Here is a 27977-nt window from a genome sequence, read left to right on the forward strand (position 1 = left end):
AATTATTGGTAGAGGAGAGAGGAGCATTTAAGAGCTTTTGTTTTATCCAGCAGAAAATTGGTGCTGCAGTGCATACTCTAAAAAGTGGCTGCTTTAATTCCATGTTTAAGTCCGTCTATTTTATCTGTCCATTAAAATGAAGCATACACTGCACTGCTCCTCCAGCGCCTTTGTCAGCTTTATCTCTCGGTCCACAGCAGCTGCTGTTAATCCTTCAGCGTGTCAGCAGCAGGAGCAGCAGCCTCTCAGGGAGTGCTGGACCTCTCCTTTTTCTGGAGGCTGTTCTGTGTGTTTGGAGCCCTGTTACTCTTCTTTAAAAGCCAGACGGTGTTGAAAGGTCATTGCAGATGTAATTGAGCATTGGTGGCTGTGGCCTTTTGGTTTTTTCTTCTTTCTTCTTTTTTTTGTCTCCGCCCTTCCTTATTCATTTCATTACTTCTCCCACAGCTTGCCAGAAATCTCCCACCACGGACCATTGGTTACCCATGGACTCTTGCCTTTGGCACGTCAAAGCATGGCATGAGCATTAAGACGCTGTACAGAGCCATGCAGGGCCAGGACACCCCAGTTCTTATGGTCATCAAAGACAGCGATGGTCAGGTGAGCTTCATATTTTACCAAGTTTACTTTTGAAATTGAAATACTAATCTGGACGGTAGGGTGGCTTTAAAGAAGTAATGTTTTTTTGATGGTTATACAACTAAAAAGAAAAACTAACTCTAATATTCATGCAAAAGCAAATTACAAAGTAAAAGAATTGAATTGCTTGTTTCCAGGTATTTGGTGCGTTGGCATCTGAACCCTTTAAAGTCAGTGATGGCTTTTATGGCACAGGAGAAACCTTCCTCTTCACCTTCAATCCTGAATTTGAGGTGGGTCACTTTTAAAAATGCGAAACTGTGCATTGGTTATTGAATGAAAGAAGTTTTGTGTATCAAGGATTTGCCTTTAAATGAGCATCTAGCTTAGGCTTTGTCTGAGAGAATGAGCGGGGGCTCATCGCTGTGTGAAAAGAATTCTTGTAAAATGTTAATTTCTTCCACATTAAATTTGAGATTTTGTTTGTATTTTATTATGTAACAATCATTCCTCTCTCACTCACTCACTCACACACACACACACACCTGCAGAAATGGCACACGTCACTGTACTGCTTCAAATTCATACAGTTTTTACTGTTGCAACGAGCAACAAACTCAAGAATGATCATGGTGTAATTCATTTATCATTTATTATCTACAAGAAAATGTCCTTCTGCAGACCTAGAAACCTCAGCTCTGCTGCTTCATATATGGTCTGGATGTTTTATAATTGAGTTTCTCCAAAAGTCCATCACCTGAGTACTGTAATATTAATGCAATGTTTGAAAGTGTGATTTTTATTATGAAAAGCATTATCAGACAGTCCCTAAAGGGCAGGCTACAGCCATCCCTGTTCTCTTCCCCATCTGTTAAATGAATTCAACAGCCACTCAGTGCTTCTGCAGATCCTCTGTACCTACTTAAGAACATCAAATGCTGTCTGTCTACTTCTAAAAATGGAATGAAAAGTGAATCTGATAAGTAACTTTCCCTAGTAGCTTGTATGAAAAGCTGTTATACCTCTTTTGTCCACTGGGAGAGCATTGATTAGGTTTGTTCTCTGTTTTAATCCATTTATAGTGGCGGCCTTCCATATTTACTCATTCTTGCTAAAAAAAAAAACATGGGACTTCCATCGCCAAAGTAGCGCTACCTCCACTTTTCATTGAAATTACATTGTATGACCCTCCTACAAACATTCCAAGGTCATTCTGATAGAAGATTGGTAGAAGATGTTAGTTTTGATCTAGTGTCTTTTGTCTTTTTGTGTGTGTGTGTGTGTGTGTGTGTTGAAGGTGTACAAATGGACAGGCGACAACATGTTCTTCATTAAGGGCGATACAGACTCCTTAGCATTTGGTGGAGGAAGGTGAGTTCATGGAGAGAAATGTATCACGTAGTTTAACTTGTACAGCTGTACTAGTACTTCAGTATTTGTATTCAAATTAAAATGAATCTTGATCATTCTGAAGACATTACTCAAAAAGCTCATGTACTCAAGTATGCAAACATTTATCCATTTTATTTATTTAACTTGCAAAATAGTTTTTTCCTCTTTTTGCACTTCTTAAAACATTAAAAATCAGAAAGACCTACTGTATTAACTGTATCTTATTGTTTCATTGAGAAAAGTCAACGCACCAGTAACATTGGCCATGTCCAAGAAAAAAAACTAATTTTACCCATGAAAATCTTACTTTTGCATTAATATACACCAGTTATTCTTATTTATAGGTTTAGGAATGTTAGAACTTTTTTACATCTTTTTTCTTTTTGAAAGCTCAGACTTGATGCTCAGGTTACTTGTTTACAGCCTCTGGTCTGCACTTCACTTCAATCATAATAATATCCTCAGTTTCTATCAGTACACATCCATGTGTTGACTGAATTCTAAAACTGTTTTGGTTGTTGTCTTTTCCAGTGGTGAGTTCGGCCTGTGGCTGGACGGAGACCTTTACCACGGCAGAAGTCACTCCTGTAAAACATTTGGGAACCCTATGCTCTCTAAAAAAGAGGATTTCTATGTTCAGGACATAGAAATCTGGGCATTTGAATAATAGGACGTTTCTTTACAGGGGAAAAAAAAAAGAAACAAAAAACAACTCCTTCAAAGGACAAATGGAGGAGTCTTATCCTCCTCCAGAACAATGGCAATGTCCCAAACCTAACTGCACATCACCAGGGCTCCCCAGGCTGGGTGACAGCTATTGGATGCTTGTTGTGCATTACTACTGCAGTTATTCTGGAGCTTTTTCTTTAGTTTTTCTTTGTGGAGAATTACCTTTGTGTACCTTGTTACCGTTGTGTGCAGCGTTTGGCAGAGCAGGGGGGTAAAAGCAGTGAGTGATGGTTGTATGAGGGGAAAAAAATGAGGACAGAGGAAGGACGAGGAAGTTGCCCACAGGCCTGAGGAAGAGACCATCGGAGCTCCTCTTCAACGAGAGGCAGTGGAGATGATGGCCGCTGAGGTTTGGGACGGCTGCCGCTGACAGACAACTGTCCTCCTGCTACAGGTCTCTGAACCTAACAGATCCTCAAGGAAAATCCGCTAAAGGCACCCTCTCTGAACCCCCATAGGATGTGACCCACTGTATTAGCAACCATGATGAAGAGGAGAGACCCGGAGAGGGAGGTGGGGGGGAGGGGGTGGCAGACAATATCAATCACATTCCATTGCTCTGGTGATGGCAGCGTTGAGATAATGTTGTTCACTCATGGTCGGTCGTTGATACAAAAACACGTCAGACTCGGAGAAGAGAGAGCACTCACTCGGGGGAAGATTACAAGGAGGCGGTCCGTCCTTTCACAGTTCTCGTACAGTTTTTGGGTTTTGTCTCCTGAGGCTAAACATATAGAGTATTGTGTATTGTAGTCCTCCTGTCGTTCACTGTCATAGCACACCATCTGAAAGCACATTGCTGATAATAATAATAATAACCCATCGTCGTAATGTTTCGTTCAGTGGGTGTGTACATGTGAGTCCAGCTCATGGCGGCCACAGTGGCGCCCCCCACAGGGTCCGGCCGTCTTGCTGTACTGTTTGTAGACAGTAAACGTGTTGCAATAGATTTTTTTGTGGAATATGCAAATAACTGTCCTGTGACCTCAGAACCACCACAGGCGGCGTCTGTTTTTCGCCGTCGCCTGCCGCTCTTTCCAGAGAGGGAAAAAATTAAATCCTGTAAAGCTTTTACGTCTTGATACACAAATAGCTTTTCTGGGTATATCATTTGAAAAGCCTAAGGCGTGGTTAACTGTTTTACATGCATATATGACAATTATATAATTGGTATATATGATTATATATGGACTTATATAATCATATATATTTTGCTGTTAAGTGTGACAGTGATCTATTTGTGCTGATATTTCAGCTGTTACAATATAATGTATATTACCATGTAAATTAATGTTAAAATAGTAGATTTGTTCCTATATATATATAAATACATAATACTATATATATATATAATAATAATAAAAGTGTGGATTGGTGGGTTGCTTCTAGCACTTTAATCTGGTGTAAAAGCGTTAAAACCAGGTTCTTAGATTCTCTTAGCAGTAGCTGTACAGTACTTTTTTTTTGTCTAGATGATTAAAATGTTAACTGTTAGGGAGCTTTGCTGCTACTATATCAATAAGGGTTTGCCCTCAATGCTCTGTAAATCAGAAGACGAGGATCACACTGATGCAGGAAGGGGGAGGTGGGGGAAGGTGACGGTTGAGGGCTCCGAAGGGCTCATAGGGTCTCCTCAGGTGAGTCTCAGTACGTACAGGTAGGTATAAAAGACAGATACATGAAGACTGGTGTAACCCTCCCCCATAGCGGGTTACATCCCCCCCCTTCACCCATTCTGGTCTTCCACACCAGTATTTGTGTACTTGTGGAGAGTCACTGAAGAATACGGACAATTCTTCCAAATATTCCGCCAGAAAACAATGTACCACAGATGTATAAAAACCAATAAAGCTGAATTGTTGTAACCTGGGACATCACTGAAGCTCTGGATCTTTTCAAGTAGTATTTCTATTCTATTCATTGCACTTTTGTATTTACATTATAACAGATGACTGTGTATAGTACAGTAACAGTTAAGACTGTAGCCATACAAGTTGTGATGTCAGGTGTATTCCAAAATGTCTGAGAATAGTTTCAAAGAGGTGTAAACAAATGACATGGAAAACTTTTACCATGTTTTATCGAAAAAAATTTTTAATGTCAGTTCAGAATATGTAAAACAATATACATAGGAAAAAAAGTAGGTACACAGCAGCCAAAGTTAGACACATTTCTTTGGCCAGAGATTTGAAGCTAAAGATATTGGGGATTGGCTAAAGGTTTGCCAAAAGATCTATTAAAACTAGCCAATACCAATCAAAATAGCTAACAGTAACACTAGACTGTTTTTGCAATTGAATAAAAGTTGTCTTTGAAAAATTACATTTCTAGAAAAAGCAAAAACAAAAAAAATAGCCAAAAGAAAAGAGAGTTGGCCTGATAACTCTTAACTAAAAAAGTTGGTTGAAAAATATTTTTAGCCTAGCAGAATCTAATATCTGAAACATTTGATCAAATTGTTATGTAAATGATCGAATCCCCCCGGGTAATTTTTATACTTTACCAATTTTCTCTTTTACATAAAAAAGCAACAGAAAGACGGCCTTGGAAAACCTGTTCCGACAGTGAGAGACTTCCATCTAGTGGTAAAGTAAAGATATAACTATATTTTATAACAACAGTTCATTTTTATTTGATTGCCCTTGTTACTTACTAATCCAGAGACAATGAATTAGTGTCATTTATTGAATTAATATATAATGGCCAAATCAAGCCCACAACAGGAACACACATGAAGATGTCAGCTGAGGTGAAGAAACGCAGCATCATCTGCTGACCTAAGTTTTATTCCATCAGACTGGAGTCAACGTCAAACTCACAGCTGCTACAGGCGACGTGCTGACACCAGCAGGACCACGGTGACACAAGGATCATTGTGGGATTCTGTGATTAGAGCTGCAGCGTTGGCATGTTTCACACCGACAGCTCAAACTAAAGTGACAAACTATTTGCTATCGCAGAATATGCGGAGCACCTTCTTAAAAAAAGGCAAACGTAAAAATGTCAAAGAAAAGTGCTGAAGGCCTTCAGGTCAGCAAAACAAGGATCAAATCTTTCGTTTGCTTCCTATAAAATTCTGTGATAAGTGCATCAAATGTGGAACATCCCTGTATTAAAACAGCTTTCATAGGTAGATGGTGTCACACAGTAGAAAAATCCTTAGTACCAACTAATTATAATTTGACATGGCAGCAGAGCCTTTAACAGCAGGAAGGCAAATACAACACACGTATGTAGCCAATAAAGGTGTGGAATTGAGACGTGTGTTCTTCAGTACACCAGGTACTTGAGTTCAGAGTAGATGAGTGGGAACAGGACTGTGCAGGCTCGGTACAGGATGGCCCCACTCTTCACCAAAGCCCGAGGTTTGGTGATCCAAGACTCACGCTTAAAGTTAACGTAGGTGGCGTACAGTGCCACGGCAAAGAAGTGTCCGATGAGTGTCATGGGTTTGGGTGTCAGTCTGAAAAACAAAAAAAATGGGTACCACAGTCAGAGCATGCTAGGAAAAACAAGTCGACAGAATGCAATTAATGAAACATTTTTGACCTGAAAAAATGATTCGATTTGATATTATTGGATATCATAAATATATGATGTTAGTTGATAATAATCGTATGATCAGATCCAATTAACTGCAAAATCTTTGCAGTAATTGTTTTTAAAAAATAGTTTAAAACAACTACAATTTTTATTTAACCTCATGCCTCCCCTCGTTCTAAACAAAATAAACCTAAATATTTATATATAGACATAATAAGACAAGAATATTGTAGAGCAAAATTTCAAACCTCCTTTGTAATCCTGCCACTAACATCTGCCCCACTGCCCTGGAACATGTAGTGCACCTTTTCAAGTATTTTTCTGCCACACTTTTAGGACAACACTGTTTAATGCTTACACTGAGAGGAGTCCGATCGGTCCAGCGATGCACTCTCCCCCTAGTTTAAAGTACTGGAAACAGGCTTTCCTCAGCTCATGAAGAGACTCTAGTGAACACAGACAAGACCAGAGTTATATAATATTATTAGGGATGTAGATATTAACTTTTTGCTGATATGCCGATATTGTCCAAACACTTAATTTCTGTTTCCGATATCAACCCAAACCAGCTTAGGCCTGGTAATATTTATTTATGTATCTGTACAAACCAGTAGTCAGAGTATGAGATTAATTAAATGGAGTACAATGCTGCCATCTGGAACCATCTGCAGTCATTTTTACAGATGTTTCATGTTATGCTAATATCAGGCCGATAATATGGGTCGGCTGCTATTATCAAATATCCCTAATATATATGTTTATACTGTATATATTGTACTGGTAATATAGTAGTAATGAACAAGGACTCACCATCAGTGGCTGCAAACAGCTCATACAGAGCCTGGGCCAAAACATTCACCACGAAGGAATGGGAGGATTTCCGTTCCCAGTGGAATTTTTTCTTTGCCTGTTGAGGAAAACATACAGAATAATAATCCCAGCATAATATTCCAGATGAATAATTTCATTGTTATTCACTGTTACCTGCAGCATGGCGTTGTCATCGTACAGGTCTGAGATGTTCTTCAGCAGAGTCCTCCAGATTCGAACGTCGTTGAGAGCCACACTCATCCCTCCTCCCGTCAGAGGATGCCTCATGTTGTAGGCGTCGCCCAGGAGCAGAACACCTTTAACCGGTAATTATTTTAATTTATTATATAATTAAAATTGTATGTATAATTATAAATGTATTTACTGAATAAAATAAACACAAAACAGCAAGCTTTGACAGTTAAAGTAACTAGATAATTTTAGTGGGTGTCCTAAACATTTACTGTATGTGGTGTCTTTATATTCAATGAAGTCTCCAAATGATGTAAATGTGTATTTAGGAAAAAAAAAACCTGACAATATCTTGTCTTTATCTGACCCTGATTCAATGTGACTTCAGTACCTGCTTTGTTGACAGGAGACGGGGGAAGGAAGCTGGCAGGCATGGATCTGAGCCGATCATTCTGCAGCGCCCCCATGAAAGGTTCCTTCAAGTGTTCTGGAGAGAGGGAGAGAGGGGGGCGCTATCACTCAGACCACTGTGAGTCAAAGTCCTAAAGGCAGCAAAGAGGATTAGATGTCATCGTAGCTGATCCCTCCAGTACAGTACCTGGCAGCTGTGGGTGTATCTTCTCTGTCATGTACTCTGTTAGGTTACGGGGCATCTCTCCTCTGATGTCCACCAGCACTCTGGTCTCCGAGGAGGAGATCTGGTAGATGAGAATTGGGCTGGGGTTGGCCAGAACCAGCTCGGCGTGGTTGGTTTTAAACTGAGGACACTCCTGAGAGAAGAAGCACACAGGTAATATTAAAAAGTCACAGTGGAACTACTGGGGTTTTTTTACTAGTGTGTTATTGAAATCATTTGCAATCACTCTTTCAACTGAAATTAAAATGGTGACGTCCAATTTTTAACTATTTAACTATTATTAAAGAGTAGATTACGTTTGCCCTTAGTAATTTTGAAAAATACAGTTTAATGCGTTGAAGCATTGGTTTAAATAAACAAATGTGGTTGAAACAGATCAATAGATCGCTGACATATTAACTATTCACTACATACCTTCATCAGACAGCCGACAAAGTGAGAGGAGGTGTGAGCTTTTCCAGACACCAGGGTCTTTCTGAATTTGGAGAAACAGCCATCAGCCACCACAGTCAGTGCTGCGTGGATTTCCTGCAGGTTAGCATCAACACGTCTCACGTTACACAAGAAAACATGGTTTGTTTCACTGTTTGCACATTTAACACTCCTAATGTCCTCACCTTAGTGTCTTCAGTTTCTTTGTCCCTGTACTGGACTCCTGTCACGCAGCCGTCCTCCTCCAGCAAACTGGTGACGGTGCCTTCTACGAATGTGACACTAGAGGGCACAGTTATAGGGAAACGTCAGCATGGATGAGACCATTAACACAGTAAGTAACACTCAGCAAAGCTCCTTTTGGGCCTTGTTTCAAATCTTTATTGGTGAAAATCAGTAATTATCAATAATCAAAATGACAGTAATTTGTTATTTAGTTTTTTTTAGTTTCTTTCTGTTTTTTTTTCTTTTGCTCTTTCTGACAGCTTTCTTAATTAGGAGATGATTTCCACTTTTGACCTGTACAAGCTCCTCACCCTGACTCAGGCTTCAGACCTGACTCCAGAGTGCCATGTGCTTCCATCTAACCCACCCACTTGTATTTCTCGTAATGCAGCTTATTAACCTTTGTGACCTCTAAACCAACCAACTCACTTCGGGTCAGCAAGGGCTGCCCTCCTCAGGCCCATGATGAATCGACCGTGATGGAAAGCCCATCCACACTGGACGTTCTCTTCCTGCTGTGGGTAAGGGATCTCCACCTCTGTTCTGCTGCCAATGTCATGGATGACGTAGCCCTTCACCAGATGGGCATCCAGACCCTCCACTGTCCCTGAGGTCAAAGCAAACGCAACAAGTTTCTGAGCAACCATCTATTATTCCATACCACTGCCCTTGATGTGTGATATGATGGAGACAAATGAGACAGATCATGGTCAAAGACTAGTGCGGAGGCAAGAGAGAAATACATTCACCAAAACAAAAGAAAAGGTAAGCATAAAACACGCTAAAGGTTAGCCAAAACGATGGTTAGACATACACCCAAAAATAATAAGACTTTTGAAAAACTACACCTGCACCTAAGAGCTACATTAATTTAATATATAAAGTTATATAGATAGTTAAAAAAAACTGTCAACTCTCGGTCAATTTTAAATATGTACCTTAACTGAAAAGAACAAATCAGACTAGATACAAAAATAATTTAAAAAAAATGTGGGTTATGTAAATATGTTAAAAAAAATAATTTAAATAAATAAATATCAAGAATACGTACGCCCAAAACAGTGACTTTGTGTTAATATAAAATTAGCTAAAGCTGGTTTGAAGCTATAGTGACAACAACCAAGACAAGCCTGAAAAATTCCTACTCTATCCTTAATCTGGCAGAAACATAGTTCCGAGATTCCTTCAGGATCACGGTTCACTCACCTCCTAAGCCGAGCTCCTTCAGGGCCTTGTATCCTCCAGGCTGCAGCAGCTCTCCAACTATCCTGTCCGGCTCCTTCAGGTCTCTCTCCACCACCGTCACCTTCCTCCCATCTCGAGCCAGAACAGCTGCCATCGCTGAGCCCAGGACCCCCGCTCCGACTATCACCACATCAGGTTCTGAGATGTCTGTAGATCCACAGCTTGAGGAACTTTCTGTGTCAGAAATCTCTGCCACTGCTCTTTTTCTAATTCGCTGGTTCTGGAAAGAAGAGTGTGGAGCGTTTTATTATAGTATAGAATATTTTCCCCAGGTCCACAGAGAAGAGAATTGATGAACAAATTCACTTAATTAATGAATCTTTCATTTTATCACCTTACATTTGTTTTTTAAAAGTAAAAAAATGAAGAAAAAAATACCTACGTATGAATGATTCAACCTCCTGCTCCAACACAAAACGAATCAATCAATAACTATTAGAATATTATGGTAGTTTGAAAATCAGACCTAACCAAATAAAGACATATTTTCCTGTGTGTTACTAAGGTTTTAAAGAGCTTCCTGTCTTACCTTCCTGCAGCTGCTGTCTGGACTCTGCGCTGACCTGTTTGGGATTAAATGTTTGATGATGGGCAGAGATGAAAGAAGACTGAGACTCAGATTAAAAATCTGACTCAATCTCAATTTATGTTGCTGAAAACAGCTAATGTTGGAGAGTAAGAGTCCAGCAGTGAGGAAGAGGACAACGGTCAGCAGCAGCTCAGTGTGGACCAGGTTCCAAACGGAATCAGACTTCTTATAAAGGTAAGTAAAGCTGGCTATTCCCAAAAAAGTCCACATTTTTACAAATTTAAATGTAAAAGAAAGAAAAAACTTTATACTTATATTTTTCAAAAACCGTGGTGAAAGCCAGAAATTCAAGTGATTAAGTAAAATAAATTATATTCCTCAGATGGTCCTTAAATAAAAACCCTTAAAACAAACAGTTTTCTTGAACAGATACAATAACTTAACACTAGCAGTAACACAGATGCTTTTGAATTATTTATTCTAATGACCAGAACGGTCTGCTTCGCATTGGTTTACGATTACGACCCGCCTCTTCGCATCTCAACCAGCTAATCAGGAGTGACGTGACGGTGAGCAGAGCTCACGCTATCCTCTGATTGGACAGCTGTGCCGGCAATGATCCGCCCCCTTACCGTTGATTGGTCAACCGGTTGACAGTGTGGTAGTATGATGTGATGTCAGTGGAAAGGTGAGCTTTCATGTATTTAACGTAGCAGCGGCTGCGCAGATAGGTGAAATCTGAAAGGATTCATCACTCTGTTATTATTTTCGTCTAAAAATATGTATCCGATTACTGGCCTTTAAACAGTTGGTGCGTCCGTGACAAATGACAGTAGGTTTGTTGTTTAAACAAAAAAAATCTGCTTTAAACTTATAAAAACAAGTTTAAGATGTATTTCAGCAGCTGTTTAGAACATCATTATATTTTTTTATCAACAACTTTTTACCCATTTTATTGGCTATACTATGTCTACTGTCATTCTCTTAATATAACCACAAAACATCATAAAATCAATTATTCTAAGAAGATATTTTAAACTAAATAATTGCAATATTATGAAAATTTCACATTTATACAGTTATTCAATCATCACGGACAGAAAAAGAATCGAGTGACACAGCTTTCACCCTGATACACTTTGTAAAAATGCTATAATTCTGTACTTTATTTAACAGGCAAACAGACAAAAGAATTAACAATTGTTGAGCTTAGAATTTATGATGAATTAAGTGTTATTACAACCATTTACGACCAATTACTTGGCTTTTTAAAATCATTTGTCTTCAATTATGATTTTCTGTTATGAAGAATTCAGTTGTTAGTTACAGCCTGACAGGCTCTGGATGCATTTTTTTAGTAGTTGTAAATTCAATTTGAAGGCACTTTTAGAGAAGTTTTTTGTTAAATGTAGTGATTAAAGATGGATTCATATTTTTCTTGCTTCCCTGATTTGACTTCAGGTTCTCCATTCTGTATGACGAAGTCCTGGAAAATAATACAAATAAAAAAATCAGGGTGGTTTTTGTACATTTATCTGTGACTATCCTTGTGTTATGTTATCATTTCACTGTTGTCTGGTATGAGTAAACATCCCAGCTGAAGTCTTACCTCCATCTCCTCTAATGTAGCAGATCCATTGTCCACTTTGTGTCCCAGACCATGACTGAAGCTTGAGTACCGCTCCTGTTTAGGCGAAAAAGAGACAGACATTCATACAGCTATACTATAAAAATCACACCTGGTGTTGTACAGGACCTACTGCATACATACCATCACCATACCAGTCATTATCCCATCGTCCATGATGCGAACTGCATTCCTGAGGCCTCTTGCAAAGGCATCCATGGCTCCGATGTGAGCTATGAAGAGGTCCACCAGGTCTGTGGACTCTCTGCGCACCTTAGCATCAAAGTTCAAGCCTCCTGGTTGCAGACCACCTTGTTCAATAATGGTCTGGGATGGAACCAGAATTTGTATAAAGTCAAATCGTCATCAGTCTGTGTGATTACATTCTGATGTTGTTATTAGGGTCTTTGACTCCGTGTAAAATGTCACAGGGCATCATAAGAGCTATATATTGACTACGACTCCAACTCTCTATCAATGTCTATCTAGCTTAGTGTTGTCAAACTCCTGGTCCAGGGGCTACATTCAGCTCATAAACTCCTCACATCCAGCCCATGCATAGATGTTAATAATAATTGAATGTTTGTTTTTCAATTTCAAGTTATTTATTTTAAACAAAAATATATTTTTCTAAAATACCTAATATCTTTGTAATAAATGTCAAACACTAATATGACCCCCTCTCACTCCCCAGCTCATTTGAGGTGTAATTCCTTTGTATTTTCGGATGCCTTTTAATTATTTATGCTATATTATTAACTTTATTAATAACTCTTTTTTTTAATGAAGGCTCACCTTCATGACCAGGGTGGTGTTCTTGATATCCATGGGGAACTGGTCTGTGTCCCAGCCCAGGTCAGGAGAGCCAGTGTTGGCATCTACTGAGCCCAGCATGCCAAAGCTGAAATTAAAAGGTAGATTTAACTGTCATAGAGAGTACATGAAAATGTTGGTGTGAAAAAATCTCAAGAATCTCACGCTGATGCCATGACGATGTCATGTTCATAGGAGTGTCCAGCCAGTGTGGTGTGGTTGGGCTCAATATTCAGCTTGAAATGATCCTGTAGACCATAATGCTTCAGGAAACCTATGACACTCATGGCATCTAAAACAGGGACCAGAGACTTTAGAACGTCAACATATGTGTCTGTATGGTGGGTCAGGTCCATCCATACAGTACAGTATCTGGTGGTTAAGGATTTACCGTAGTCATACTGATGTCTGCAGGGCTCCTTGGGCTTTGGCTCAATCAGAAACTGACACTTTAACCCAATCTTCTCTTTGTATTCTTATTAAAGAAACCCAGCTGTGAAACCACATGGACAGAGTTCAATTGTTTGTACATTTGTGAAGACACTTACTGACAGCCATTTTAAAGAAGTTGGCCATGTGCTTGAGTTCAGCAGCAACGTCCGTGTTATGGATGGAGAGGAAGCCTTCCCTTCCTCCCCAGAACACTGGGGAGAACAGAAAGAAGGTCAGTGGATGAATTCCTGTATGTGTTTGTGTATGACAAGCTGCAAACACATACTTTAAAGTCAAACCCACGTACCAAAGTTTTCAGCCCCCAGCTTCTTGGCAATTTCCAGGCCCTTCTTAACCTGAGCCCCAGCATAGGCCAGGACATGACAGTCAGGGTTGGTGGCAGCACCGTTCATGTATCTGCAACAATGGATTTATAAGAGGAATGCCATTATGCTTCTTTTAAAGATCTTATGATTTTAAAAAATCATAAAACAAATATTTTTGCTATATGAATACAAATAACTGTAAAATACACTGACCTTGGGTGTGCAAAGAGGTTGCAGGTAACCCACAGCACCTTGATTCCAGTCTGGTTCTGCAGCTGCAGAGCCAGGTCTGTCATTTCATCCAGATTTTTGTTAGATTCCTGCAGAGTGGAGCCTTCTGGAGCCATGTCTCTGCTCAGTACACAGGAAAAACCGAGGTAGATTTCACACCGTTGTCAGATTCAATTTATATTTAAATGTATTCAAATGTCTGTAAGGCAGCCTGCATGTGCTGTATGTAGATCTAGATTGGTCAGAATCTAAGGATGACACAAAAGAATAGGTGTATGCCTGTACCTGTCATGGAATGTGTAATATTTCACCTGTGCAGACAAACAAAGATCAGATCACATTAGGAGAATATACAGCAAGTCATATTTATTTTAATGCTTTCATGCTGGTATGTACTGTAACTCTTCTTACGCCGAGCTTGGTGAAAAACTCAAACGCAACTCTGAGCCTCTTCTTGGCTGCTTCCATGGGGGTTCCTTCATTCCAGGGTCTGTGGAGAGTCTGGAACCCAAAAGGATCAGCACCTGACAGAAGTGACCATAAATAAAAGAGTAAGAAAATATTTATTCACTGATCTTGGGTGAAATACATTTCTATGTTTGTTCCTTGGACTAGAATTAGAAGGTTTGACTAAGCATATTTGTACACTACAGGCAGTGCTTTGTCACCTGTTCCACAGAATGAATGCCAGTAGCAGACTGAAAACCTTAACCACTCCTCCATCTTTCTCCCCCTCAGCACCTGCATAAAAAACAACACTGACCTCAGACCACAGTCCTGCTCTGCTTCTGTTAGAATTCAAACGCACACAACCACAACACCATGACATTAAAGTGCACACGTATCTTACAATTACCTCATCAGCGTTGTAGTATTTGAAACACATGACATCTGCTGCTCCAGCATCAGGTTGATATGGGATCTTTGAGATGCCTGTGTGGCAATTTAAAATGAAACAAAAAGTGTCGGAATTTCCATAGTCCTTTGTAATTTACAGTCATAAAACCACAAGGATAAAGATATTACAATACATTAGCAATAGTACAATTGTTTAATAATGATTTTATGCTTTCAGCTTTCAATATTTTGGCTGTTGTAGGTCATGCAGAGTTACCCAACATGTCCTCTCAAAAACGTCATCGCCACCTCAAGTGTGGAACAATCAAAATATTAGCATTTTAGCACAGACTGGTGTAGCATTAAAAAACAGGTCCTTAAGTTTATATAATAAGGTGATCATGCTGTATTTTTACAAATGCATGTGTGTACAAGAGCCTCTTACTGTATGACAAACGTTACTTTAATATTAGGTTCAAATTGTTACACAAGATACACAAAGTGTTGTAGCACCAGCCTGCAATACCTAATAAACCCACCAGAGGGCCATGGCCCACAATATGGAAAGCGCCTCTGCTCTGCAACTCGTTCACAGCTGTAGTTCTTACTCGTTACACATAGAAAACACACTCGGGAAACCGGTAGAAAGACAGCACGACCTCTCAAATCATCAAAACAATCACATTTACCCGAAAAGAATTCTTCGTGCGCTGCCATCTTCTAGAAACAAACTTGATCGTTGCCTTCTGCGACTGTTGGTCTTTCCAGTCTACGTCATTCCTCCAAACGAAGAGGACGGCTTAGCCTTGTTGCCACATGGCGTCGCCAAAACCCGAACAATCTCGTAATTTACGAGTTGGAGTTGCAGCTGCGAGTGGAGCAAAAACTAATAGAAACGTCGTTTAAAATTGAGGTAATTTAGGATTAAACTCGAGTCGTTGTACTAGATACTGAATGAATATTATGTCACTTATACTGTTATTAGCAAAACTCGGCTCAAAATATGGATATTCTTTTCTAACCCGCTCTTTTAGAGCCTGTAGGTGTCTAATTTATAAAGCCCTGTTGGACATGTGTTTTAATACTATAGCATACAGCAGACAGAAAGTTATAATAACCAAATATTGTCATGTTCTCCTACATGTTTAGACAGAAAACAAAAAATGTTTTGGGAACTTCTAAGTCTTAACATGAAACTAAATGCTGTTAAATCTTACACAATCTACTAACTATCTTTTTTACTAACTGACGTCTAACTCTCCTCATGTCTAATAATCTGAAAACGATCAATTAATTATATATTTTTTAATGATTAATTGATTTTAAGAAATGTGTGTTTTATGAACACACTGTATTTTAACTGACTCGTGAACATACTTTATAGCTGTTGGATTCTCTACTACTACCACTTGAACTGACGTGTTTACATGTTGTCAGTTGGTGGTTTGGGCCTTATATTGTATTATTATGAAAATAAGTTAGTAAGCTCGTGAAATTACTGTTTAATACACACACATTGGAATATTTACTATTCATGATTTACATTTAGGAATTTCATATAGGAGTAATTTCCCTGTATAAACACACACACATGCAGTGTAGATATATAATAGTAGAGATCAACAGATCAGTTATTTGATATTCAGTATTTACCAAAAATAGCTGTTCTTATCTGTACTTGTACTTGTATCTGTACTTATTCTGATAAAATGTCAACATTTAACCCAGAGCCACGTGATGCATGTTCAATACAGTGTGTTTATTTATACAATGGTGCCTTTTTAAAAAACATCTGATGCAGAAACATCAACAGAAACATAGAAATAATAACAGCCTACCACACACACATTAGTCATAAATACACATGGACACACTGTAGAAAAGTATACACATTATCCTTTGGAGCCTTTGGTCTGGAACAACCACCAGGAGTAAAGTTCTCTGTGCACCAATGGAGCCCTATTTTACGTCTTCTCAGTACAGAATATACAGTGCATATACATTATGCCATTCATCACCTCCCAATTTGAAAGAAAGACTGTTTTGCATTTTTATTTTTCGAGGGAATAACAACCCTGTGAAAATCCAACAGCTGTGGATTTTTTTTTATTTTGCTAAAGGTTTTGCATAAGATAAAGAGATAATGGAAGGCAAAGCAAACACGACCAAGCACCAGGCACTGTCGAGTGAGGCACTTGAGCACCTAACATCTCTGGTTTGGCATCATGATGTTTGGCACATGAAGGTAGCGTTAACTGCATGTGCACGAGTGTGTGTGTGCGTGAAAGACATCCTCTCCTTGCACCTTGTCATATTGGCCTGCAGTCTGTGGAGCTGGGGAAATGTATTCCTTTGTATATTCCCATATATTTCCACCAAGGTTTTCTCAGGATTCATTAGTGATCTTGGGTCAGGTCAGGGAGCAGCTGCGCCGCTATGATGCGGAGGAGTCCGGCTGACTGTTTTCCTTCTTTTTTTTCTTCTTCTTCTTCATCCCTCTACAGGGTTTGCAGAGACAACACAGTATGCATGGTGAGGCGAGAAGAAGGAGCGGGGAAGTCACCAACACGACGATGCTCACTCCTACCAGAATACCTACAACCTGGAGGAGGACACAGAGGCTTATCAATGGTTCGTCAAATTCAGGTTTTTCATCTACAACTAGGTGTACAGCATCATCTGTCAATATAGTTTTAGAAAATGACAGATGCGGTGTAAATAAGCCACTGCTGGTGTGTGTGCCAATGTGTCCCTGGACTTGAATCCTAACAGTTCGTTTGGAACTCACTTCCTGTACCTACAGCTCTATGTCTGCTCCAAATGCACCTATAAAATAATAAAGAGTTAAATCTAATTTTAGACAGTGTTCAGGCCAAGTGCTGCACAGTAAAAAGTGCTGACACGCTCTTACAGCAGCAGCAGCAGAGTGTGGAGACGGCTAAGAATGAGTCACAGCCAAGGATTCACTTCAAACAGACAGTAAAACATAACAGACCTGTTAAACCAGGCCCAACCAAGTTTGTCAAGGCTGGTCTCAAACAAAACTACTGCTCAGTTGATATTCTGTCAAATTTACAGTATAACTTAGAGTATTACCACACAGTTAAACAAAAGGTTTGGAAGCCATGTCACTGCAGGGCACTGGGCAAGAGTTTGAGATTAGTGAGGGGATTAGTTAGTTCAGATTATTGCTTGATAAAAGGATTATTTATTCATACTGGTGCAAAACAACAAGCCCCCATGGCCACAAGTAGAAACAAACTATGCAACGTTCCATAAGGAACCTCCACAAAAAAAAGAGTAGTTGAGGTCATTGTTCTGTGTATTCATTCAACACAACTCCTCCAGATCCAGGTTGATTCTAAAGCTGTTACTGTTTTAAATTTAACAGCTCCTCACAGAAATTACAGAATCCAATAAAAAGTCAACCTCTTTCAGATCACAAACCCAGTGAGTGGCCCACCGGCTGCACTGTGTTACTGTGGCGAAAGAAGTCACATTGGTGACAAAATTGCTAACATTGTCTGAGTTAAGTAGAAGAAATGAGAGGCTTCAGGGGCAGATGTGACCATTCTTCCCGTGAATTCAGCCCCGCTCTGTAGCACCACACATACCTCCCCAGCTCTTTGACCTAGAAGTAGCAACCACATCTTTGTTTCAGCTGTTCCCCAACTTTCTTTTCTGAAGGAACTCTCTCTTGTAGGTTAGCCTGTTGTTGCCCCCGCCTCTCTCACCCACTGAGCCACTGATTTTAAATACTGTCTTCAAAAGTGCCCATTCCCATTAAAAGAAAAAAAAAAGTTCAATTTGTTTTTTTGTGCTAAAAACTCCCTGATGAACTGTCCAATGGAGTTCCTGCTCATGCTTTGGTTTTAGGCTATGACACACTGTGACGAAAGCAGGAGACAAAGAATACTTTAATCATCATCTCCACTGTCCCTCCTTGAACCCCTTCCTGAAGCAGGACACACTGTATATCTGCTGTGTTTTCTGCTGCGTGGCCTCACCTGTGTTCTGTTCCACATGACAGAAGCCCTGGAGTGGCCCAGCTTGTTTCTGCACGGCCCTTTGTCATAATGCCTCAGGAAGATGTCACCCTGCAGTGGCAACGCACAATATTGACAATAGACACAAATTCACCGAGCACAAGATTTGGGAGTTGTGTTACAGCCAGACTTACATCCAGATTCTGCAGACAGTACCAGCAGAAGGTGTGTTTGCAGCTTTTGCACAGCATCTGAGCACAGCCCTGGTTCCTCTCTATGTAAATACCGCACATAGGACACTGTTTGATGGGCACTTCTGACTGGCTGTCGTATCTGACCCTGTGGTTGAAAACACAGCAGCAGGATAGATGTTGAGGGGTCATTTCAGAGAGGGCTAATCATTTTGTGAACCAAAAAGGTTGAAGAAAAAAATCTATTTGACACAAAACACCTTACTGTTAAACCCCCCAGATGTTAACATTGGAAAATCACAGTCAGTCTTTGATTATTGATTAAGTATTATTAAACTTAAGTTTGACCAACATATTTAGACAATGTTTAGATACTAGAAATCAACATTAAATATAATGTTGATTTCCATGCAGAACGATGTGATTAATCACCATAAAAGCCACAGCAAACAGTCTCCATCTGTACAGAGGACAGGACTACGTGGCCTAATGTCCGTATTTCTCCTCCTGGCAGACAGACAAAGAAATTCCATCGCAGCTCAGCCAGTCTCTGTGGACACTGGTCAGTGTTGCAGCTCACGGCAGCAGCACAATAATAGCACTGTACGTCAGGGACTACACACAGGGCACAGCAGTGGAACACCAGGCTATTAATCCTGATATAATGTTAGCATTCAGCTCACACTCTCCAACAGGGAGATCCCACAGAAGAAGACATCACTGCAGGGATCTACACAGAGCACAGCACAGGAGCGACTGACTGTTCTTTCACTATTAATCTTAGGACACCATTCTTTTTCATTAGTCGTTAAGTTTTGGGGTTTTTTTCGTGAATGTTCCTAACATCTGACCTGTGTAGGACATGGTGGTCCATCACCTGATTGTGCTCATACAACGTAACACTTTCATGTCATTATTATCCTGTAATCTAGCCAAAACATTTTTCAGACATGAACAAGTAATAAAATTAGCCTCCAGCCTGGCAGTTGTCCACTGAGTATAAGACAGGCAGAAACCACCTGAGCCAGTGGTTAATCACAGAAAGAGAAGCCAAGGTTGTACACATTTTTAACACCACAAATCCAACATTGTCTTGTATTGAAATGCAAAATTCAAGAACATTGAATTTCAAATCACAAAAAAAAAAAAACTCTTAGGCCCTGTTTTCAGCTGCTCCAACTCATGAGATGCATTACTGTCCCATACTGACTCTATATCGTCACCACTTTCAAAAAACAGGGAAAGAAAAAACAGACGGGGCAGAGTCTCTCAAGATAAATGCACTAATATGCTCCTTCATTTAAAATGACTGAGGGGAAAACAGCATCATTCTTGATTCCTAACCTGTTGGGGAACACTGCTTCATGAATATATCATTTAATTTTTCTCACAGGTTTATAGAGTAAATGACACAACTTGTGTCACCACACTATAAAAGGTTATCCTTGTAATCACCTGCAGTCAACAGGATGTTGATGTGTGTAGGACACACACACACAACAGTTGTTGACTCAGTGGTTGTTTAACCCAACGGCTCTGTGACTAACCTGCTTTCATGAGACACAGAGGGTGACATCATGGGCTGGCGTTCAGGGCAGGTGTGACTGTCCTGCCACGGTCCGCCGCAGCCAGAGCAGAAGACGGTGTGGCAGGTGAGGCAGGGAACAGCTGTGGGTCGACCCTCAGTGCCTGGTACCACGCTGCACACAGCCTGACAGTCAACAACAGGACACCAGGCTTTACTGGGGTCCAGCTTTACACCTGCAGAGGGTGAGAGAGCGACGTGTTCTCAGACAAACCATAGAGACTCATTATGGAGAAATTAAACAGAACTGCCCAGACACACCTATTGATATGCACTGTAGAATATGATTTCTATATAGACTTCTTTTGTCTATATTCTGCCTAATATGGTTTGAACAAATAGGTGCTAAATATGGTCATCAAGCACACATCATGAAACCTATGAATGAAAAAAAACAACAAAAAAAAACAAATAACATTAACAACAATAAAAATGCTTTTTTTAACTTGAATTGTTCAGAAATAAAACTTAATGAAGATGCACAGTAATTATTCCAGTAACAAAAAAAAAAAATAAAATTCATGCTTTATAGTTGATAAATAAACTTCACTTCATGCAGATGTATGTGTGTGGGAAAATAACATAGAATCATACAACAACAATGTCCTTAGTCATTTTTAATCAGTCACTAGAAGTGTATGGTGGTGTTTTTACCTGCAGAGGTGCTGCCATCTGTCCAGGATTTCTCTTGTTTAATCTCTAGTGTCTGACTATATTCATATGTTCCTATTGCTTACTAAAAACGAATCAAACCTTTAAGACCAAACCATCACAATGATAGGAGTGTTAACTTTACGTCTTTGTGTATGCCATGTGTATTCCACCATTCTGGATTCATGCAAAACAAATCAACCCAGTGAGGAGACTCTAGTAAATACAACGTAAAATACGGTTTACATCTTTCATACATGAAACCAACACAGAAGCTGGAAGGAACTGATTCACTGTGCCTCCATCAGGTGTTAAATAAACACTTTGACAGAAGAAAAACACTGTTACACAAACAGCCTCCACCTATAAGTTATTTTATGGCCCAAATATTGGACCTTATGATTTTACTATTGTTCAACTGGAAATCCCAATTTAGAAGCAGCTGTGGTTTGTGACGTTGTCACGTGGAACCTACTTCCTTTGATTTCACAAGCATATCAATAATATGAAGAGCAAATCTGATCGGCGCTTCAACAAAAGTCGCAGCAGTGTATATTTAGATGAATGTAAGTGCAGTAGGTCTCCTGGAGCAGGTGTCATTGAATTCTTCAAAGGTATTAAAGCCCCAGTTTCAGTAACCTCTCTGGTGCTCCCACAATAACCCAGGCATGTGGTGCTCAGCGTGCGGCGGAGCTGCTGTAATGCTCCCAACTGTGCTGCGACCTGAAATAGCACCAGTCCTGTCACCGGCCTGTAAAATGTCAACATGTCAATGCACCAAATCCTACCTCTCTCAAACCTCAGCCGCTGGTACAGCTCCACCTGATCAGCTGCAGCCAGGCGGGATATCTGAAATTAAAAAGGAACAACAGCAACAGTTTGTCATACTGTCTTCAGTCATTATTACTGTTATAATGAAATATATTTGGATGCTCCAGAGGAGGAAATTCGGCCATCTTTGCCTGGCCATAGTGTACTAATCTTATGAACTGGATAGGTTGCGAAGGTTGTGTAAAAATCTTGAGATGTCTTTTTAGTGATGTTTGATATATTTTTCTTTTGCAATTTATATAGGTTATACAGTATATGTACATGTGTATACTGTAATATTTCCTGCCTGACTTAATTACCACTTGGCTAATTTTAGGTGAACTTTTAGCTATTTTTATGCTAAGGAGAATTCCCTTTCTGTCCCGTGAGGACATTTAAAGTTCATCCAGCCACAGTTGAGCCCATATCATCCTCGGGGACATTTCCCACCATCTGTGTAAACTGTTCTCCCCTAGAAGACATTCCAGCAACATCAGATCTAAAGTAAACAAGATAAAAAACACATTTTCCCCCAGGGTCATTATTTTCCTCTGTAAAACCAAAACTTGGAACTACTAATTTGATCCCTGTAAAAAAATATTGCACAATAACCCTCTCTGCCCCAATCATATTCTGGTTCATACATTCTTCATCTTTTTCATATGGTCTTATCTAGATGAGGAACACAGCCTAGAGAAACATCTGGGAACTGCTTTTTTTTAAATGCTAAACGTCCACTTCTTGTATATATGATCAATGTCAACACTCGCTGCTACAAAAACCACAGAAGGACAGATTATTTTCTGCCAAGAGTCCACTGGCAAAGGTTGCAAATGAGGAAGTGAGAAGCAGAGTTTCCACATATTCGCAAAGAGTTTCCTCTGACAGACCATGTGTCGAACTCACTTATTTACAGCTTTCATTTTCACTCTGACTGAGAAGGCCTTTGCCCTGCATGAAGGTCTGCAGGATCATCACATGTGTATAAAGATGTAGGTCATGACTAATGACACAGCTGTTAATACCAGTCCTTAGCAAAAAGTCCAATCCTTGTTGCTAAATAATAAACCTTTGCTCACACTCCTTTTATACCTAATTAAAATACCAAAAAGCTGCCGATGAGGTCACCTCCTCTCATTTTAAATGTACTGTAGCCCAAGGTTCCCTTTCCCTGAGACTCATCACTGTGTGTGTGTTTCACTGTGTCTGCAGGCTCCTGCGGCTGTGACCCACTGTACATGTGAGCCTTTTTATCAGGACATACCTCAGAGTCCAACAGCACACCACTCTTTTGACAGGCCATATCTGGGCAGGTGATGGGGGCCCCCCCACCCTCCATGATGGCCAGCTGAACATACTGCCGCAGACACTGGTGAGAGAGAAAAAACACAGCTGCACGAGTATGCAAAACAAATGCAAGATGTGGTGGTGAGATACACATCACACCGGTAATACTTCTGCAGAGTGATACATCTGATAATAGAGAATATGTGTCAACAACAGTTTAAATGAACTGGGGCTAAATTTAGTAAAAATGTTAAAAAAGGGAACAGATGGTGTGAAAAGAATCCAACAGAACAAGGATTTATTTTCTGCAGTCGGACATCATTAATCATGAGTTACTTTGGCAATAGTCAATGAAAAGAAGGAGGAACTGTGTATGTAACATTACGAAAAGGCAGACTGTTTGGAGGAACAGAAACTCAAAACATTTCAACATTACTTTTCTGTGGAAGACTGAAAAACACATTTATCGCAGAGGTCTGGAATATCTCCTTTCTCTTTTCTAAGTGTTTACACCTTGGTAGATGTAAACTTGTGCTTATCATGTACTTTCCCACAAAACATTTACTATTAATTCAAAATACTCGGTGGCAATAACAATAACACAGAGATATGAAGGTCAGTGAATGCTGCAGAAGAGAACCCGAGGAGTTCTGTCTCAGATTGTGAAATTCTTTACGTTTACATATGATGATGTCAGCAAACTATTTAGTATTTCTAATTTACTTGTATCATTTGCTATTTTTTGGTAATCCTGTAGTTGTGTACAAGAAATGTAGTATATATATTATTGATTCATTTTGGCTAACCTTTAGCTACATCTGGGTACATTGATTGGGCTATTTGTAAGCTATTTTTTGCTACTTTCCGAGGAAACTGAATTAACCTTAATAATACTGTATGTTTTGATATTTGTTAGGTTTAGGTGTTTTAGCTAAGCCATTCTTACTAATTCACCTTTTTATAATAATGGAACAAATGTGGCAGTTTCTGGGTTAAAGATGGTAATCTTTAGGTTGTTAGTGGTAACCTTTAGCTATCGCTATAAGTTAATTGTAAGCAAAGTGTTGTCATAGTGAACAAAATTCTAGTTACCTTTGAGCAAATGTTTCGGGTTTGCTATTAGCTATATTTCTATATTTATTTTCCCATGTAGCTAACATTAGTACTTTCACTGCCATTTTATGGATATTATTGTTTTAACTTAAATATAGAGGTGAGAATGATTTTTATCACCTTTCATAAACCAAACAAATCAAAAGAAATCACATGTAAAAGACACTGCAGTATTTGTCTTCTATCTTTATGACCTTGTTTTCATATGCCACACTGACAATGCAGTTGGCACAGACAGGAAGTAACACCTGCCACTGTCTGACACCAGTTCTGTGTCAGGACATAATATCAAGTCCACGTTGATTCACATGACACAAACACCGCGTCAAAACAAAAGGAAACAAGAAAGAAAGTCGGCTCCCTGGTAAAACTGTGTCGTGTACACTCATTTGTGACATTTACAATTTAACAACAAAGAGTTCTATTTTTAAGGCAGGATGTGTTGCTACACTGAAGTAATTCTCACTGGGCAGTTGCCTAAATTGCCAAAGTTTATAGATGTTGGGTTATTTTTGTGAAATCCTCACTTAGTGTGACTTATCATGAGTAACAGAATGAAAACATGGATGACGACAAACTCCACTGACAGAAATGCAGCTAGAGTTCATAAAACTCCAATAAAACTCCACCTCTGCAGGCCAGTCATCCATTTACTCCATTCAATTCTGTATTCCAAAGACACACCAAATCCTGTATTTTAAACAAAGGGACTGTCACTATGGAGGTTCTTTGGTCAGGAGGTTAACGAGTAGGTTTTGGTATTGAGACTGGGTTATTACTAATAGTCTGTTGAAAAACAACAATTTCAGAATTTCTTTTTAGCAAATTCAATAGAGGAAAAAAAACATGACACACAGCTTAAGGATCGGCAAAGTTAGCTTATATTTTAAAGAGACAATTATTATTATTATTATTATTATTAATAATTATTATTATTATTATAATCCTAGCTTTAAACGGCTCTCAATGCCGAAAATGACTGGAGATATTTAACAGATCACAGAGATTAAAATTAGACAAGTGATACTACAAACTATATTAAAAAAAAATCTTCAATCAATTTGCCTTTTCATAAACAATTACTGTAGTTAACCAATGACATAAATATAATTTTAAAAAAGCCATATGAAGCAGAGGTACACTTTTATCAGCCCCAACTTCTAGGGAGGGTGTGTGTCTGTCTGGGGCTAAAGATTCAGCTGCTTTACTAAATGACAGGTTTAAGGACTTTGTTTTGCATTGTTATTAAGGGGCATTTACTGAACATTGGGGTTACACTTCCTCCTCTAAATACAGAGTGGGGAGACTCTATTTCAGTTTCAGTGACAAAAGATCACAGGTTAGTGTCCCACAGCTGCAGCTATCTTTGGATTTGAGTATTATTTACTGTAAACATATGTAGTGAAGAGGAATCATTTCTACTCACAGCAGTGCAGAAGCTGCAGTCACATGTTTGCAGTTGCTGGCTGGCTGTTGACGGCTGCTCACTCAGACACAGCTTGCAAAAGACCTCAGGCCCCAGCAGAGAGTCAAGAGCCATGGGGGTCCCAGGTGGGGAATCCCTGGCTTCTGAGCTCAGGGTGGGACTCCTGCTAGCCATGTTGGGGCACGGGGCAGGGGTGGAGGAGAAACAGGAAGAAGTCAAGCTGTCCTCGTCCTTCTGCTAGGGACGGAGAAGAGCTACAGCCGTCATACTCCTGAAATCAAAGAGACACGGACTAATGCAGTTTTCACTCGCCCAGGTTTCTGTTACCTGTCATTCCTTCGATACCCAGTGTACAAACGCTGCTGACTGAAATACACCCTCATCATCTTCGCACCAGATATGAATCAGTCAGCGTTTAAAGCTCTCTAGTGCACAAGCAAACTATAATTATGGTTAGTTACTGTTGTAATATTGTTTACTCAACACGTTTGTGTCAAATGAATGGGCGCCCTTTCAAGGCCAAAGTCCAAGGTCTATGTTTCCAGAGACAACAACTATTGACAAGCTCTTTGTTCTTTCTGACAGTTGTTAATGATGGCTGGTTACTGTCAGGAACACAGTCACCATGGAAAACTGAAGAACTGGAATGAACTAGGCTGAGGGTGCGTCCACTGCACTCCGAGTGTGGTAAAATATGAGATTTGTACTGTAGGTTTTTACAAAGATAAAAGGAACTCTTGTAATGCACTTCACCATAAAATCCTCAGGATGGAGGCTTCAAAACTACCTACGTATTTACATGTAAACCCTGACGAAGCCTGACATGGACATGATGGTTAAAGCTGTTAGAGAAGCCTGAGAAAGAAGTAGTGATGTAGTGTTGTTTAGGTTCACTTATGTCCTTGGACTTGATGGACTTTGACTTCCTCTTGAATTATTCAAACTATGCAAAATAAAAATTAACTTAACATGTTAACAATTAACATGTATTTTAATTCCATAGAGAAATTAATCATAGAAATCTAATCTAAGAAATAGAAGTCCAAGCCAGACTTATATACGATTATCTCCCACTGTAATGTTTAGGCATAAACTTGAGCTTGAGCAGCATTTCTGCACAGTCATGGTGCGTCCTGCAGATACAGGAGTTTTCAGCGTGGCACACCAATCATATCTGTCATCAGTTAGACAAGCTCCGCATTATCAAGGTAATCTTGGATCAGTTAATTATACCCTCCTCAGGGCATCTTGTGCCATGCACTTACAGATTATGGTGATAGATTAAGAGTTAAAAACCTCAGAGAGCATCCTTAATGCACAGCCTGCCTCTGAGAACCAAGTGAAAGGCTGCATCCGGTTTTGAATGATCTGATCATCCATCAAAAGTGTCCAAACATTATAACTGTCTGTTCAGGGTGTGAAGCCGACCATTGACTCATTAGCAGTCCAGTCTCCACAGATCCCATAGGTCCAGGCAGCATGACTGCTGCTGCTGCTGCTGCTGCTGCTCTACGAAAGACGCCCACTGTGTGGAGAGGAACCAGCTGCACGGTCAGGGAGAAGTACTGGCTCTATGGCATCATTGACACAGCTGCAGTCACTCCCTGGGTCTCTGCTCTAACAACCTGCCTGTTTTCTTGTGTGGGAAAAAAATGAGCTAATAAATCCGAGCTGCAGCTGCAGCGTGTAAGGTTATAATGCAGTGGAAAAAACGACAGTCGTATTTAACTCCACATTCCATGTGGTGTCGCTGAAGAGTGTAAGAAATGCGTCTTTACTGTGTATCTACACACACACACACACACACGAATGCACACCAACGTGGGTCAAAACACAAAACAGTTCTGACGCATTTCACTTGTGTGTGTGCGTGTGTGCTCTGCAGAGGACCAGAGAATAGACTCGGGGACATACCTTGTCTGTGTCCCCTGTGCTGCCTGTAGGACCTTCCTGGGACCGGATGGTCCAGATCCAGATCCGCCGGTAAATGCGCCACTGCTGCAGCAGCTCACACAGGCAACAAGCCCATGTTTACACGTCCTGCTCCCAGCCGCTCAGTGTGTGTGTGTATGTGTGTGTGCTTTGTTTCCATCCAGGAAGCCGCCTGCGTGTGTTTGTGTATGTGTGGTACTCCTCCTAACTCTTGACTACTCCTACCGGTCATTTCCCTGAATTGCCATTTAGCGTTCAGGACCAATTGAAAATATGATGTATTTTTAAAGGTGCAATGCTAAACGTTTTGTTCTTTTTCTTTTTGTTTTTCTTTTGGACACCACTGGCTGATATTTAGATATTTCTCTTTCTCTTTGTTAGCTGTCTTCCCAGCTAACTCCAGCTTCAGCTATCTCT

The 27977-nt window shown here is 39.9% G+C and overlaps 4 protein-coding genes across 8 annotated transcripts in view; 1 reads left to right on the forward strand and 3 right to left on the reverse strand.

The window, feature by feature from the left end:
* oxr1a (oxidation resistance 1a) overlaps window positions 1-4572 on the forward strand; it is a 112308-nt gene extending 107736 nt beyond the window's left edge. For 4 of the 5 annotated variants that reach the window (XM_008323693.3, XM_025061561.1, XM_008323694.3 and 1 more), the window contains 4 exons: window positions 448-600; window positions 777-872; window positions 1877-1950; window positions 2503-4572. In XM_008323693.3, coding sequence (XP_008321915.1) covers window positions 448-600; window positions 777-872; window positions 1877-1950; window positions 2503-2638 — 459 coding nt within the window. In that variant the 3' untranslated portion in view covers window positions 2639-4572. Of the gene's footprint in view, window positions 1-197; window positions 338-447; window positions 601-776; window positions 873-1876; window positions 1951-2502 lie in introns of those variants that run through there. The other variant, XM_025061562.1, reaches the window with a different exon arrangement.
* A 204-nt stretch (window positions 4573-4776) lies between these two features.
* sqlea (squalene epoxidase a) lies at window positions 4777-10744 on the reverse strand. The gene is made up of 11 exons (XM_008323696.3): window positions 10314-10744; window positions 9746-10004; window positions 8969-9146; window positions 8500-8596; window positions 8297-8410; window positions 7844-8015; window positions 7637-7732; window positions 7228-7370; window positions 7054-7150; window positions 6602-6689; window positions 4777-6163 (listed from the first exon to the last, which is right to left on the reverse strand). Exons 1-11 carry the CDS (start codon window positions 10581-10583, stop codon window positions 5971-5973), a joined length of 1707 nt encoding a protein of 568 aa, XP_008321918.1. The 5' UTR covers window positions 10584-10744; the 3' UTR covers window positions 4777-5970.
* A 333-nt stretch (window positions 10745-11077) lies between these two features.
* Window positions 11078-15710, reverse strand: LOC103388633 (xylose isomerase-like). Its single transcript, XM_008323699.3, has 14 exons — window positions 15269-15710; window positions 14599-14675; window positions 14411-14483; window positions 14154-14266; window positions 14028-14053; window positions 13725-13862; window positions 13493-13602; window positions 13302-13397; window positions 13145-13228; window positions 12919-13045; window positions 12736-12841; window positions 12085-12267; window positions 11923-11997; window positions 11078-11799 (listed from the first exon to the last, which is right to left on the reverse strand). The coding sequence occupies exons 1-14, from the start codon at window positions 15294-15296 to the stop codon at window positions 11716-11718; spliced, it is 1320 nt and encodes a 439-aa protein (XP_008321921.1). The 5' UTR covers window positions 15297-15710; the 3' UTR covers window positions 11078-11715.
* A 609-nt stretch (window positions 15711-16319) lies between these two features.
* rnf144b (ring finger protein 144B) lies at window positions 16320-27761 on the reverse strand. Its single transcript, XM_008323698.3, has 8 exons — window positions 27543-27761; window positions 25629-25899; window positions 23067-23171; window positions 21781-21841; window positions 20304-20517; window positions 18760-18904; window positions 18587-18676; window positions 16320-17181 (listed from the first exon to the last, which is right to left on the reverse strand). Exons 2-8 carry the CDS (start codon window positions 25800-25802, stop codon window positions 17014-17016), a joined length of 957 nt encoding a protein of 318 aa, XP_008321920.1. The 5' UTR covers window positions 25803-25899; window positions 27543-27761; the 3' UTR covers window positions 16320-17013.
* Window positions 27762-27977: the final 216 nt, after the last annotated feature.

Source organism: Cynoglossus semilaevis, chromosome 13, assembly GCF_000523025.1.
Source record: "Cynoglossus semilaevis isolate Cse_v1.0 chromosome 13, Cse_v1.0, whole genome shotgun sequence".
Lineage (NCBI taxonomy): Eukaryota > Metazoa > Chordata > Actinopteri > Pleuronectiformes > Cynoglossidae > Cynoglossus > Cynoglossus semilaevis.

Excerpts from the sequence above, each read along its gene's own strand:
- sqlea (XM_008323696.3), bottom strand. The coding sequence starts at position 10,583 with ATGTGGACTTTTTTGGGAATAGCCAGCTTTACTTACCTTTATAAGAAG. Across the intron at positions 8,597-8,968 it reads GCAGCCCTTGCTGACCCGAA|TGTCACATTCGTAGAAGGCA; the intron begins GTGAGTTGGTTG and ends TGTGCCCTCTAG. Across the intron at positions 7,371-7,636 it reads GTCTCCTGTCAACAAAGCAG|GTGTTCTGCTCCTGGGCGAC; the intron begins GTACTGAAGTCA and ends TACCGGTTAAAG.
- LOC103388633 (XM_008323699.3), bottom strand. The coding sequence starts at position 15,296 with ATGGCAGCGCACGAAGAATTCTTTTCGG. Across the intron at positions 14,267-14,410 it reads GCATTCATTCTGTGGAACAG|GTGCTGATCCTTTTGGGTTC; the intron begins GTGACAAAGCAC and ends CACTTCTGTCAG. Across the intron at positions 13,398-13,492 it reads GCTGGGGGCTGAAAACTTTG|TGTTCTGGGGAGGAAGGGAA; the intron begins GTACGTGGGTTT and ends TGTTCTCCCCAG.
- rnf144b (XM_008323698.3), bottom strand. The coding sequence starts at position 25,802 with ATGGCTAGCAGGAGTCCCACCCTGAGCTCAGAAGCCAGGGATTCCCCA. Across the intron at positions 23,172-25,628 it reads ACTGCAGCTTCTGCACTGCT|TGTCTGCGGCAGTATGTTCA; the intron begins GTGAGTAGAAAT and ends CTCTCTCACCAG. Across the intron at positions 18,905-20,303 it reads TCTGTGTCTCATGAAAGCAG|GGTCAGATACGACAGCCAGT; the intron begins GTTAGTCACAGA and ends TTTCAACCACAG.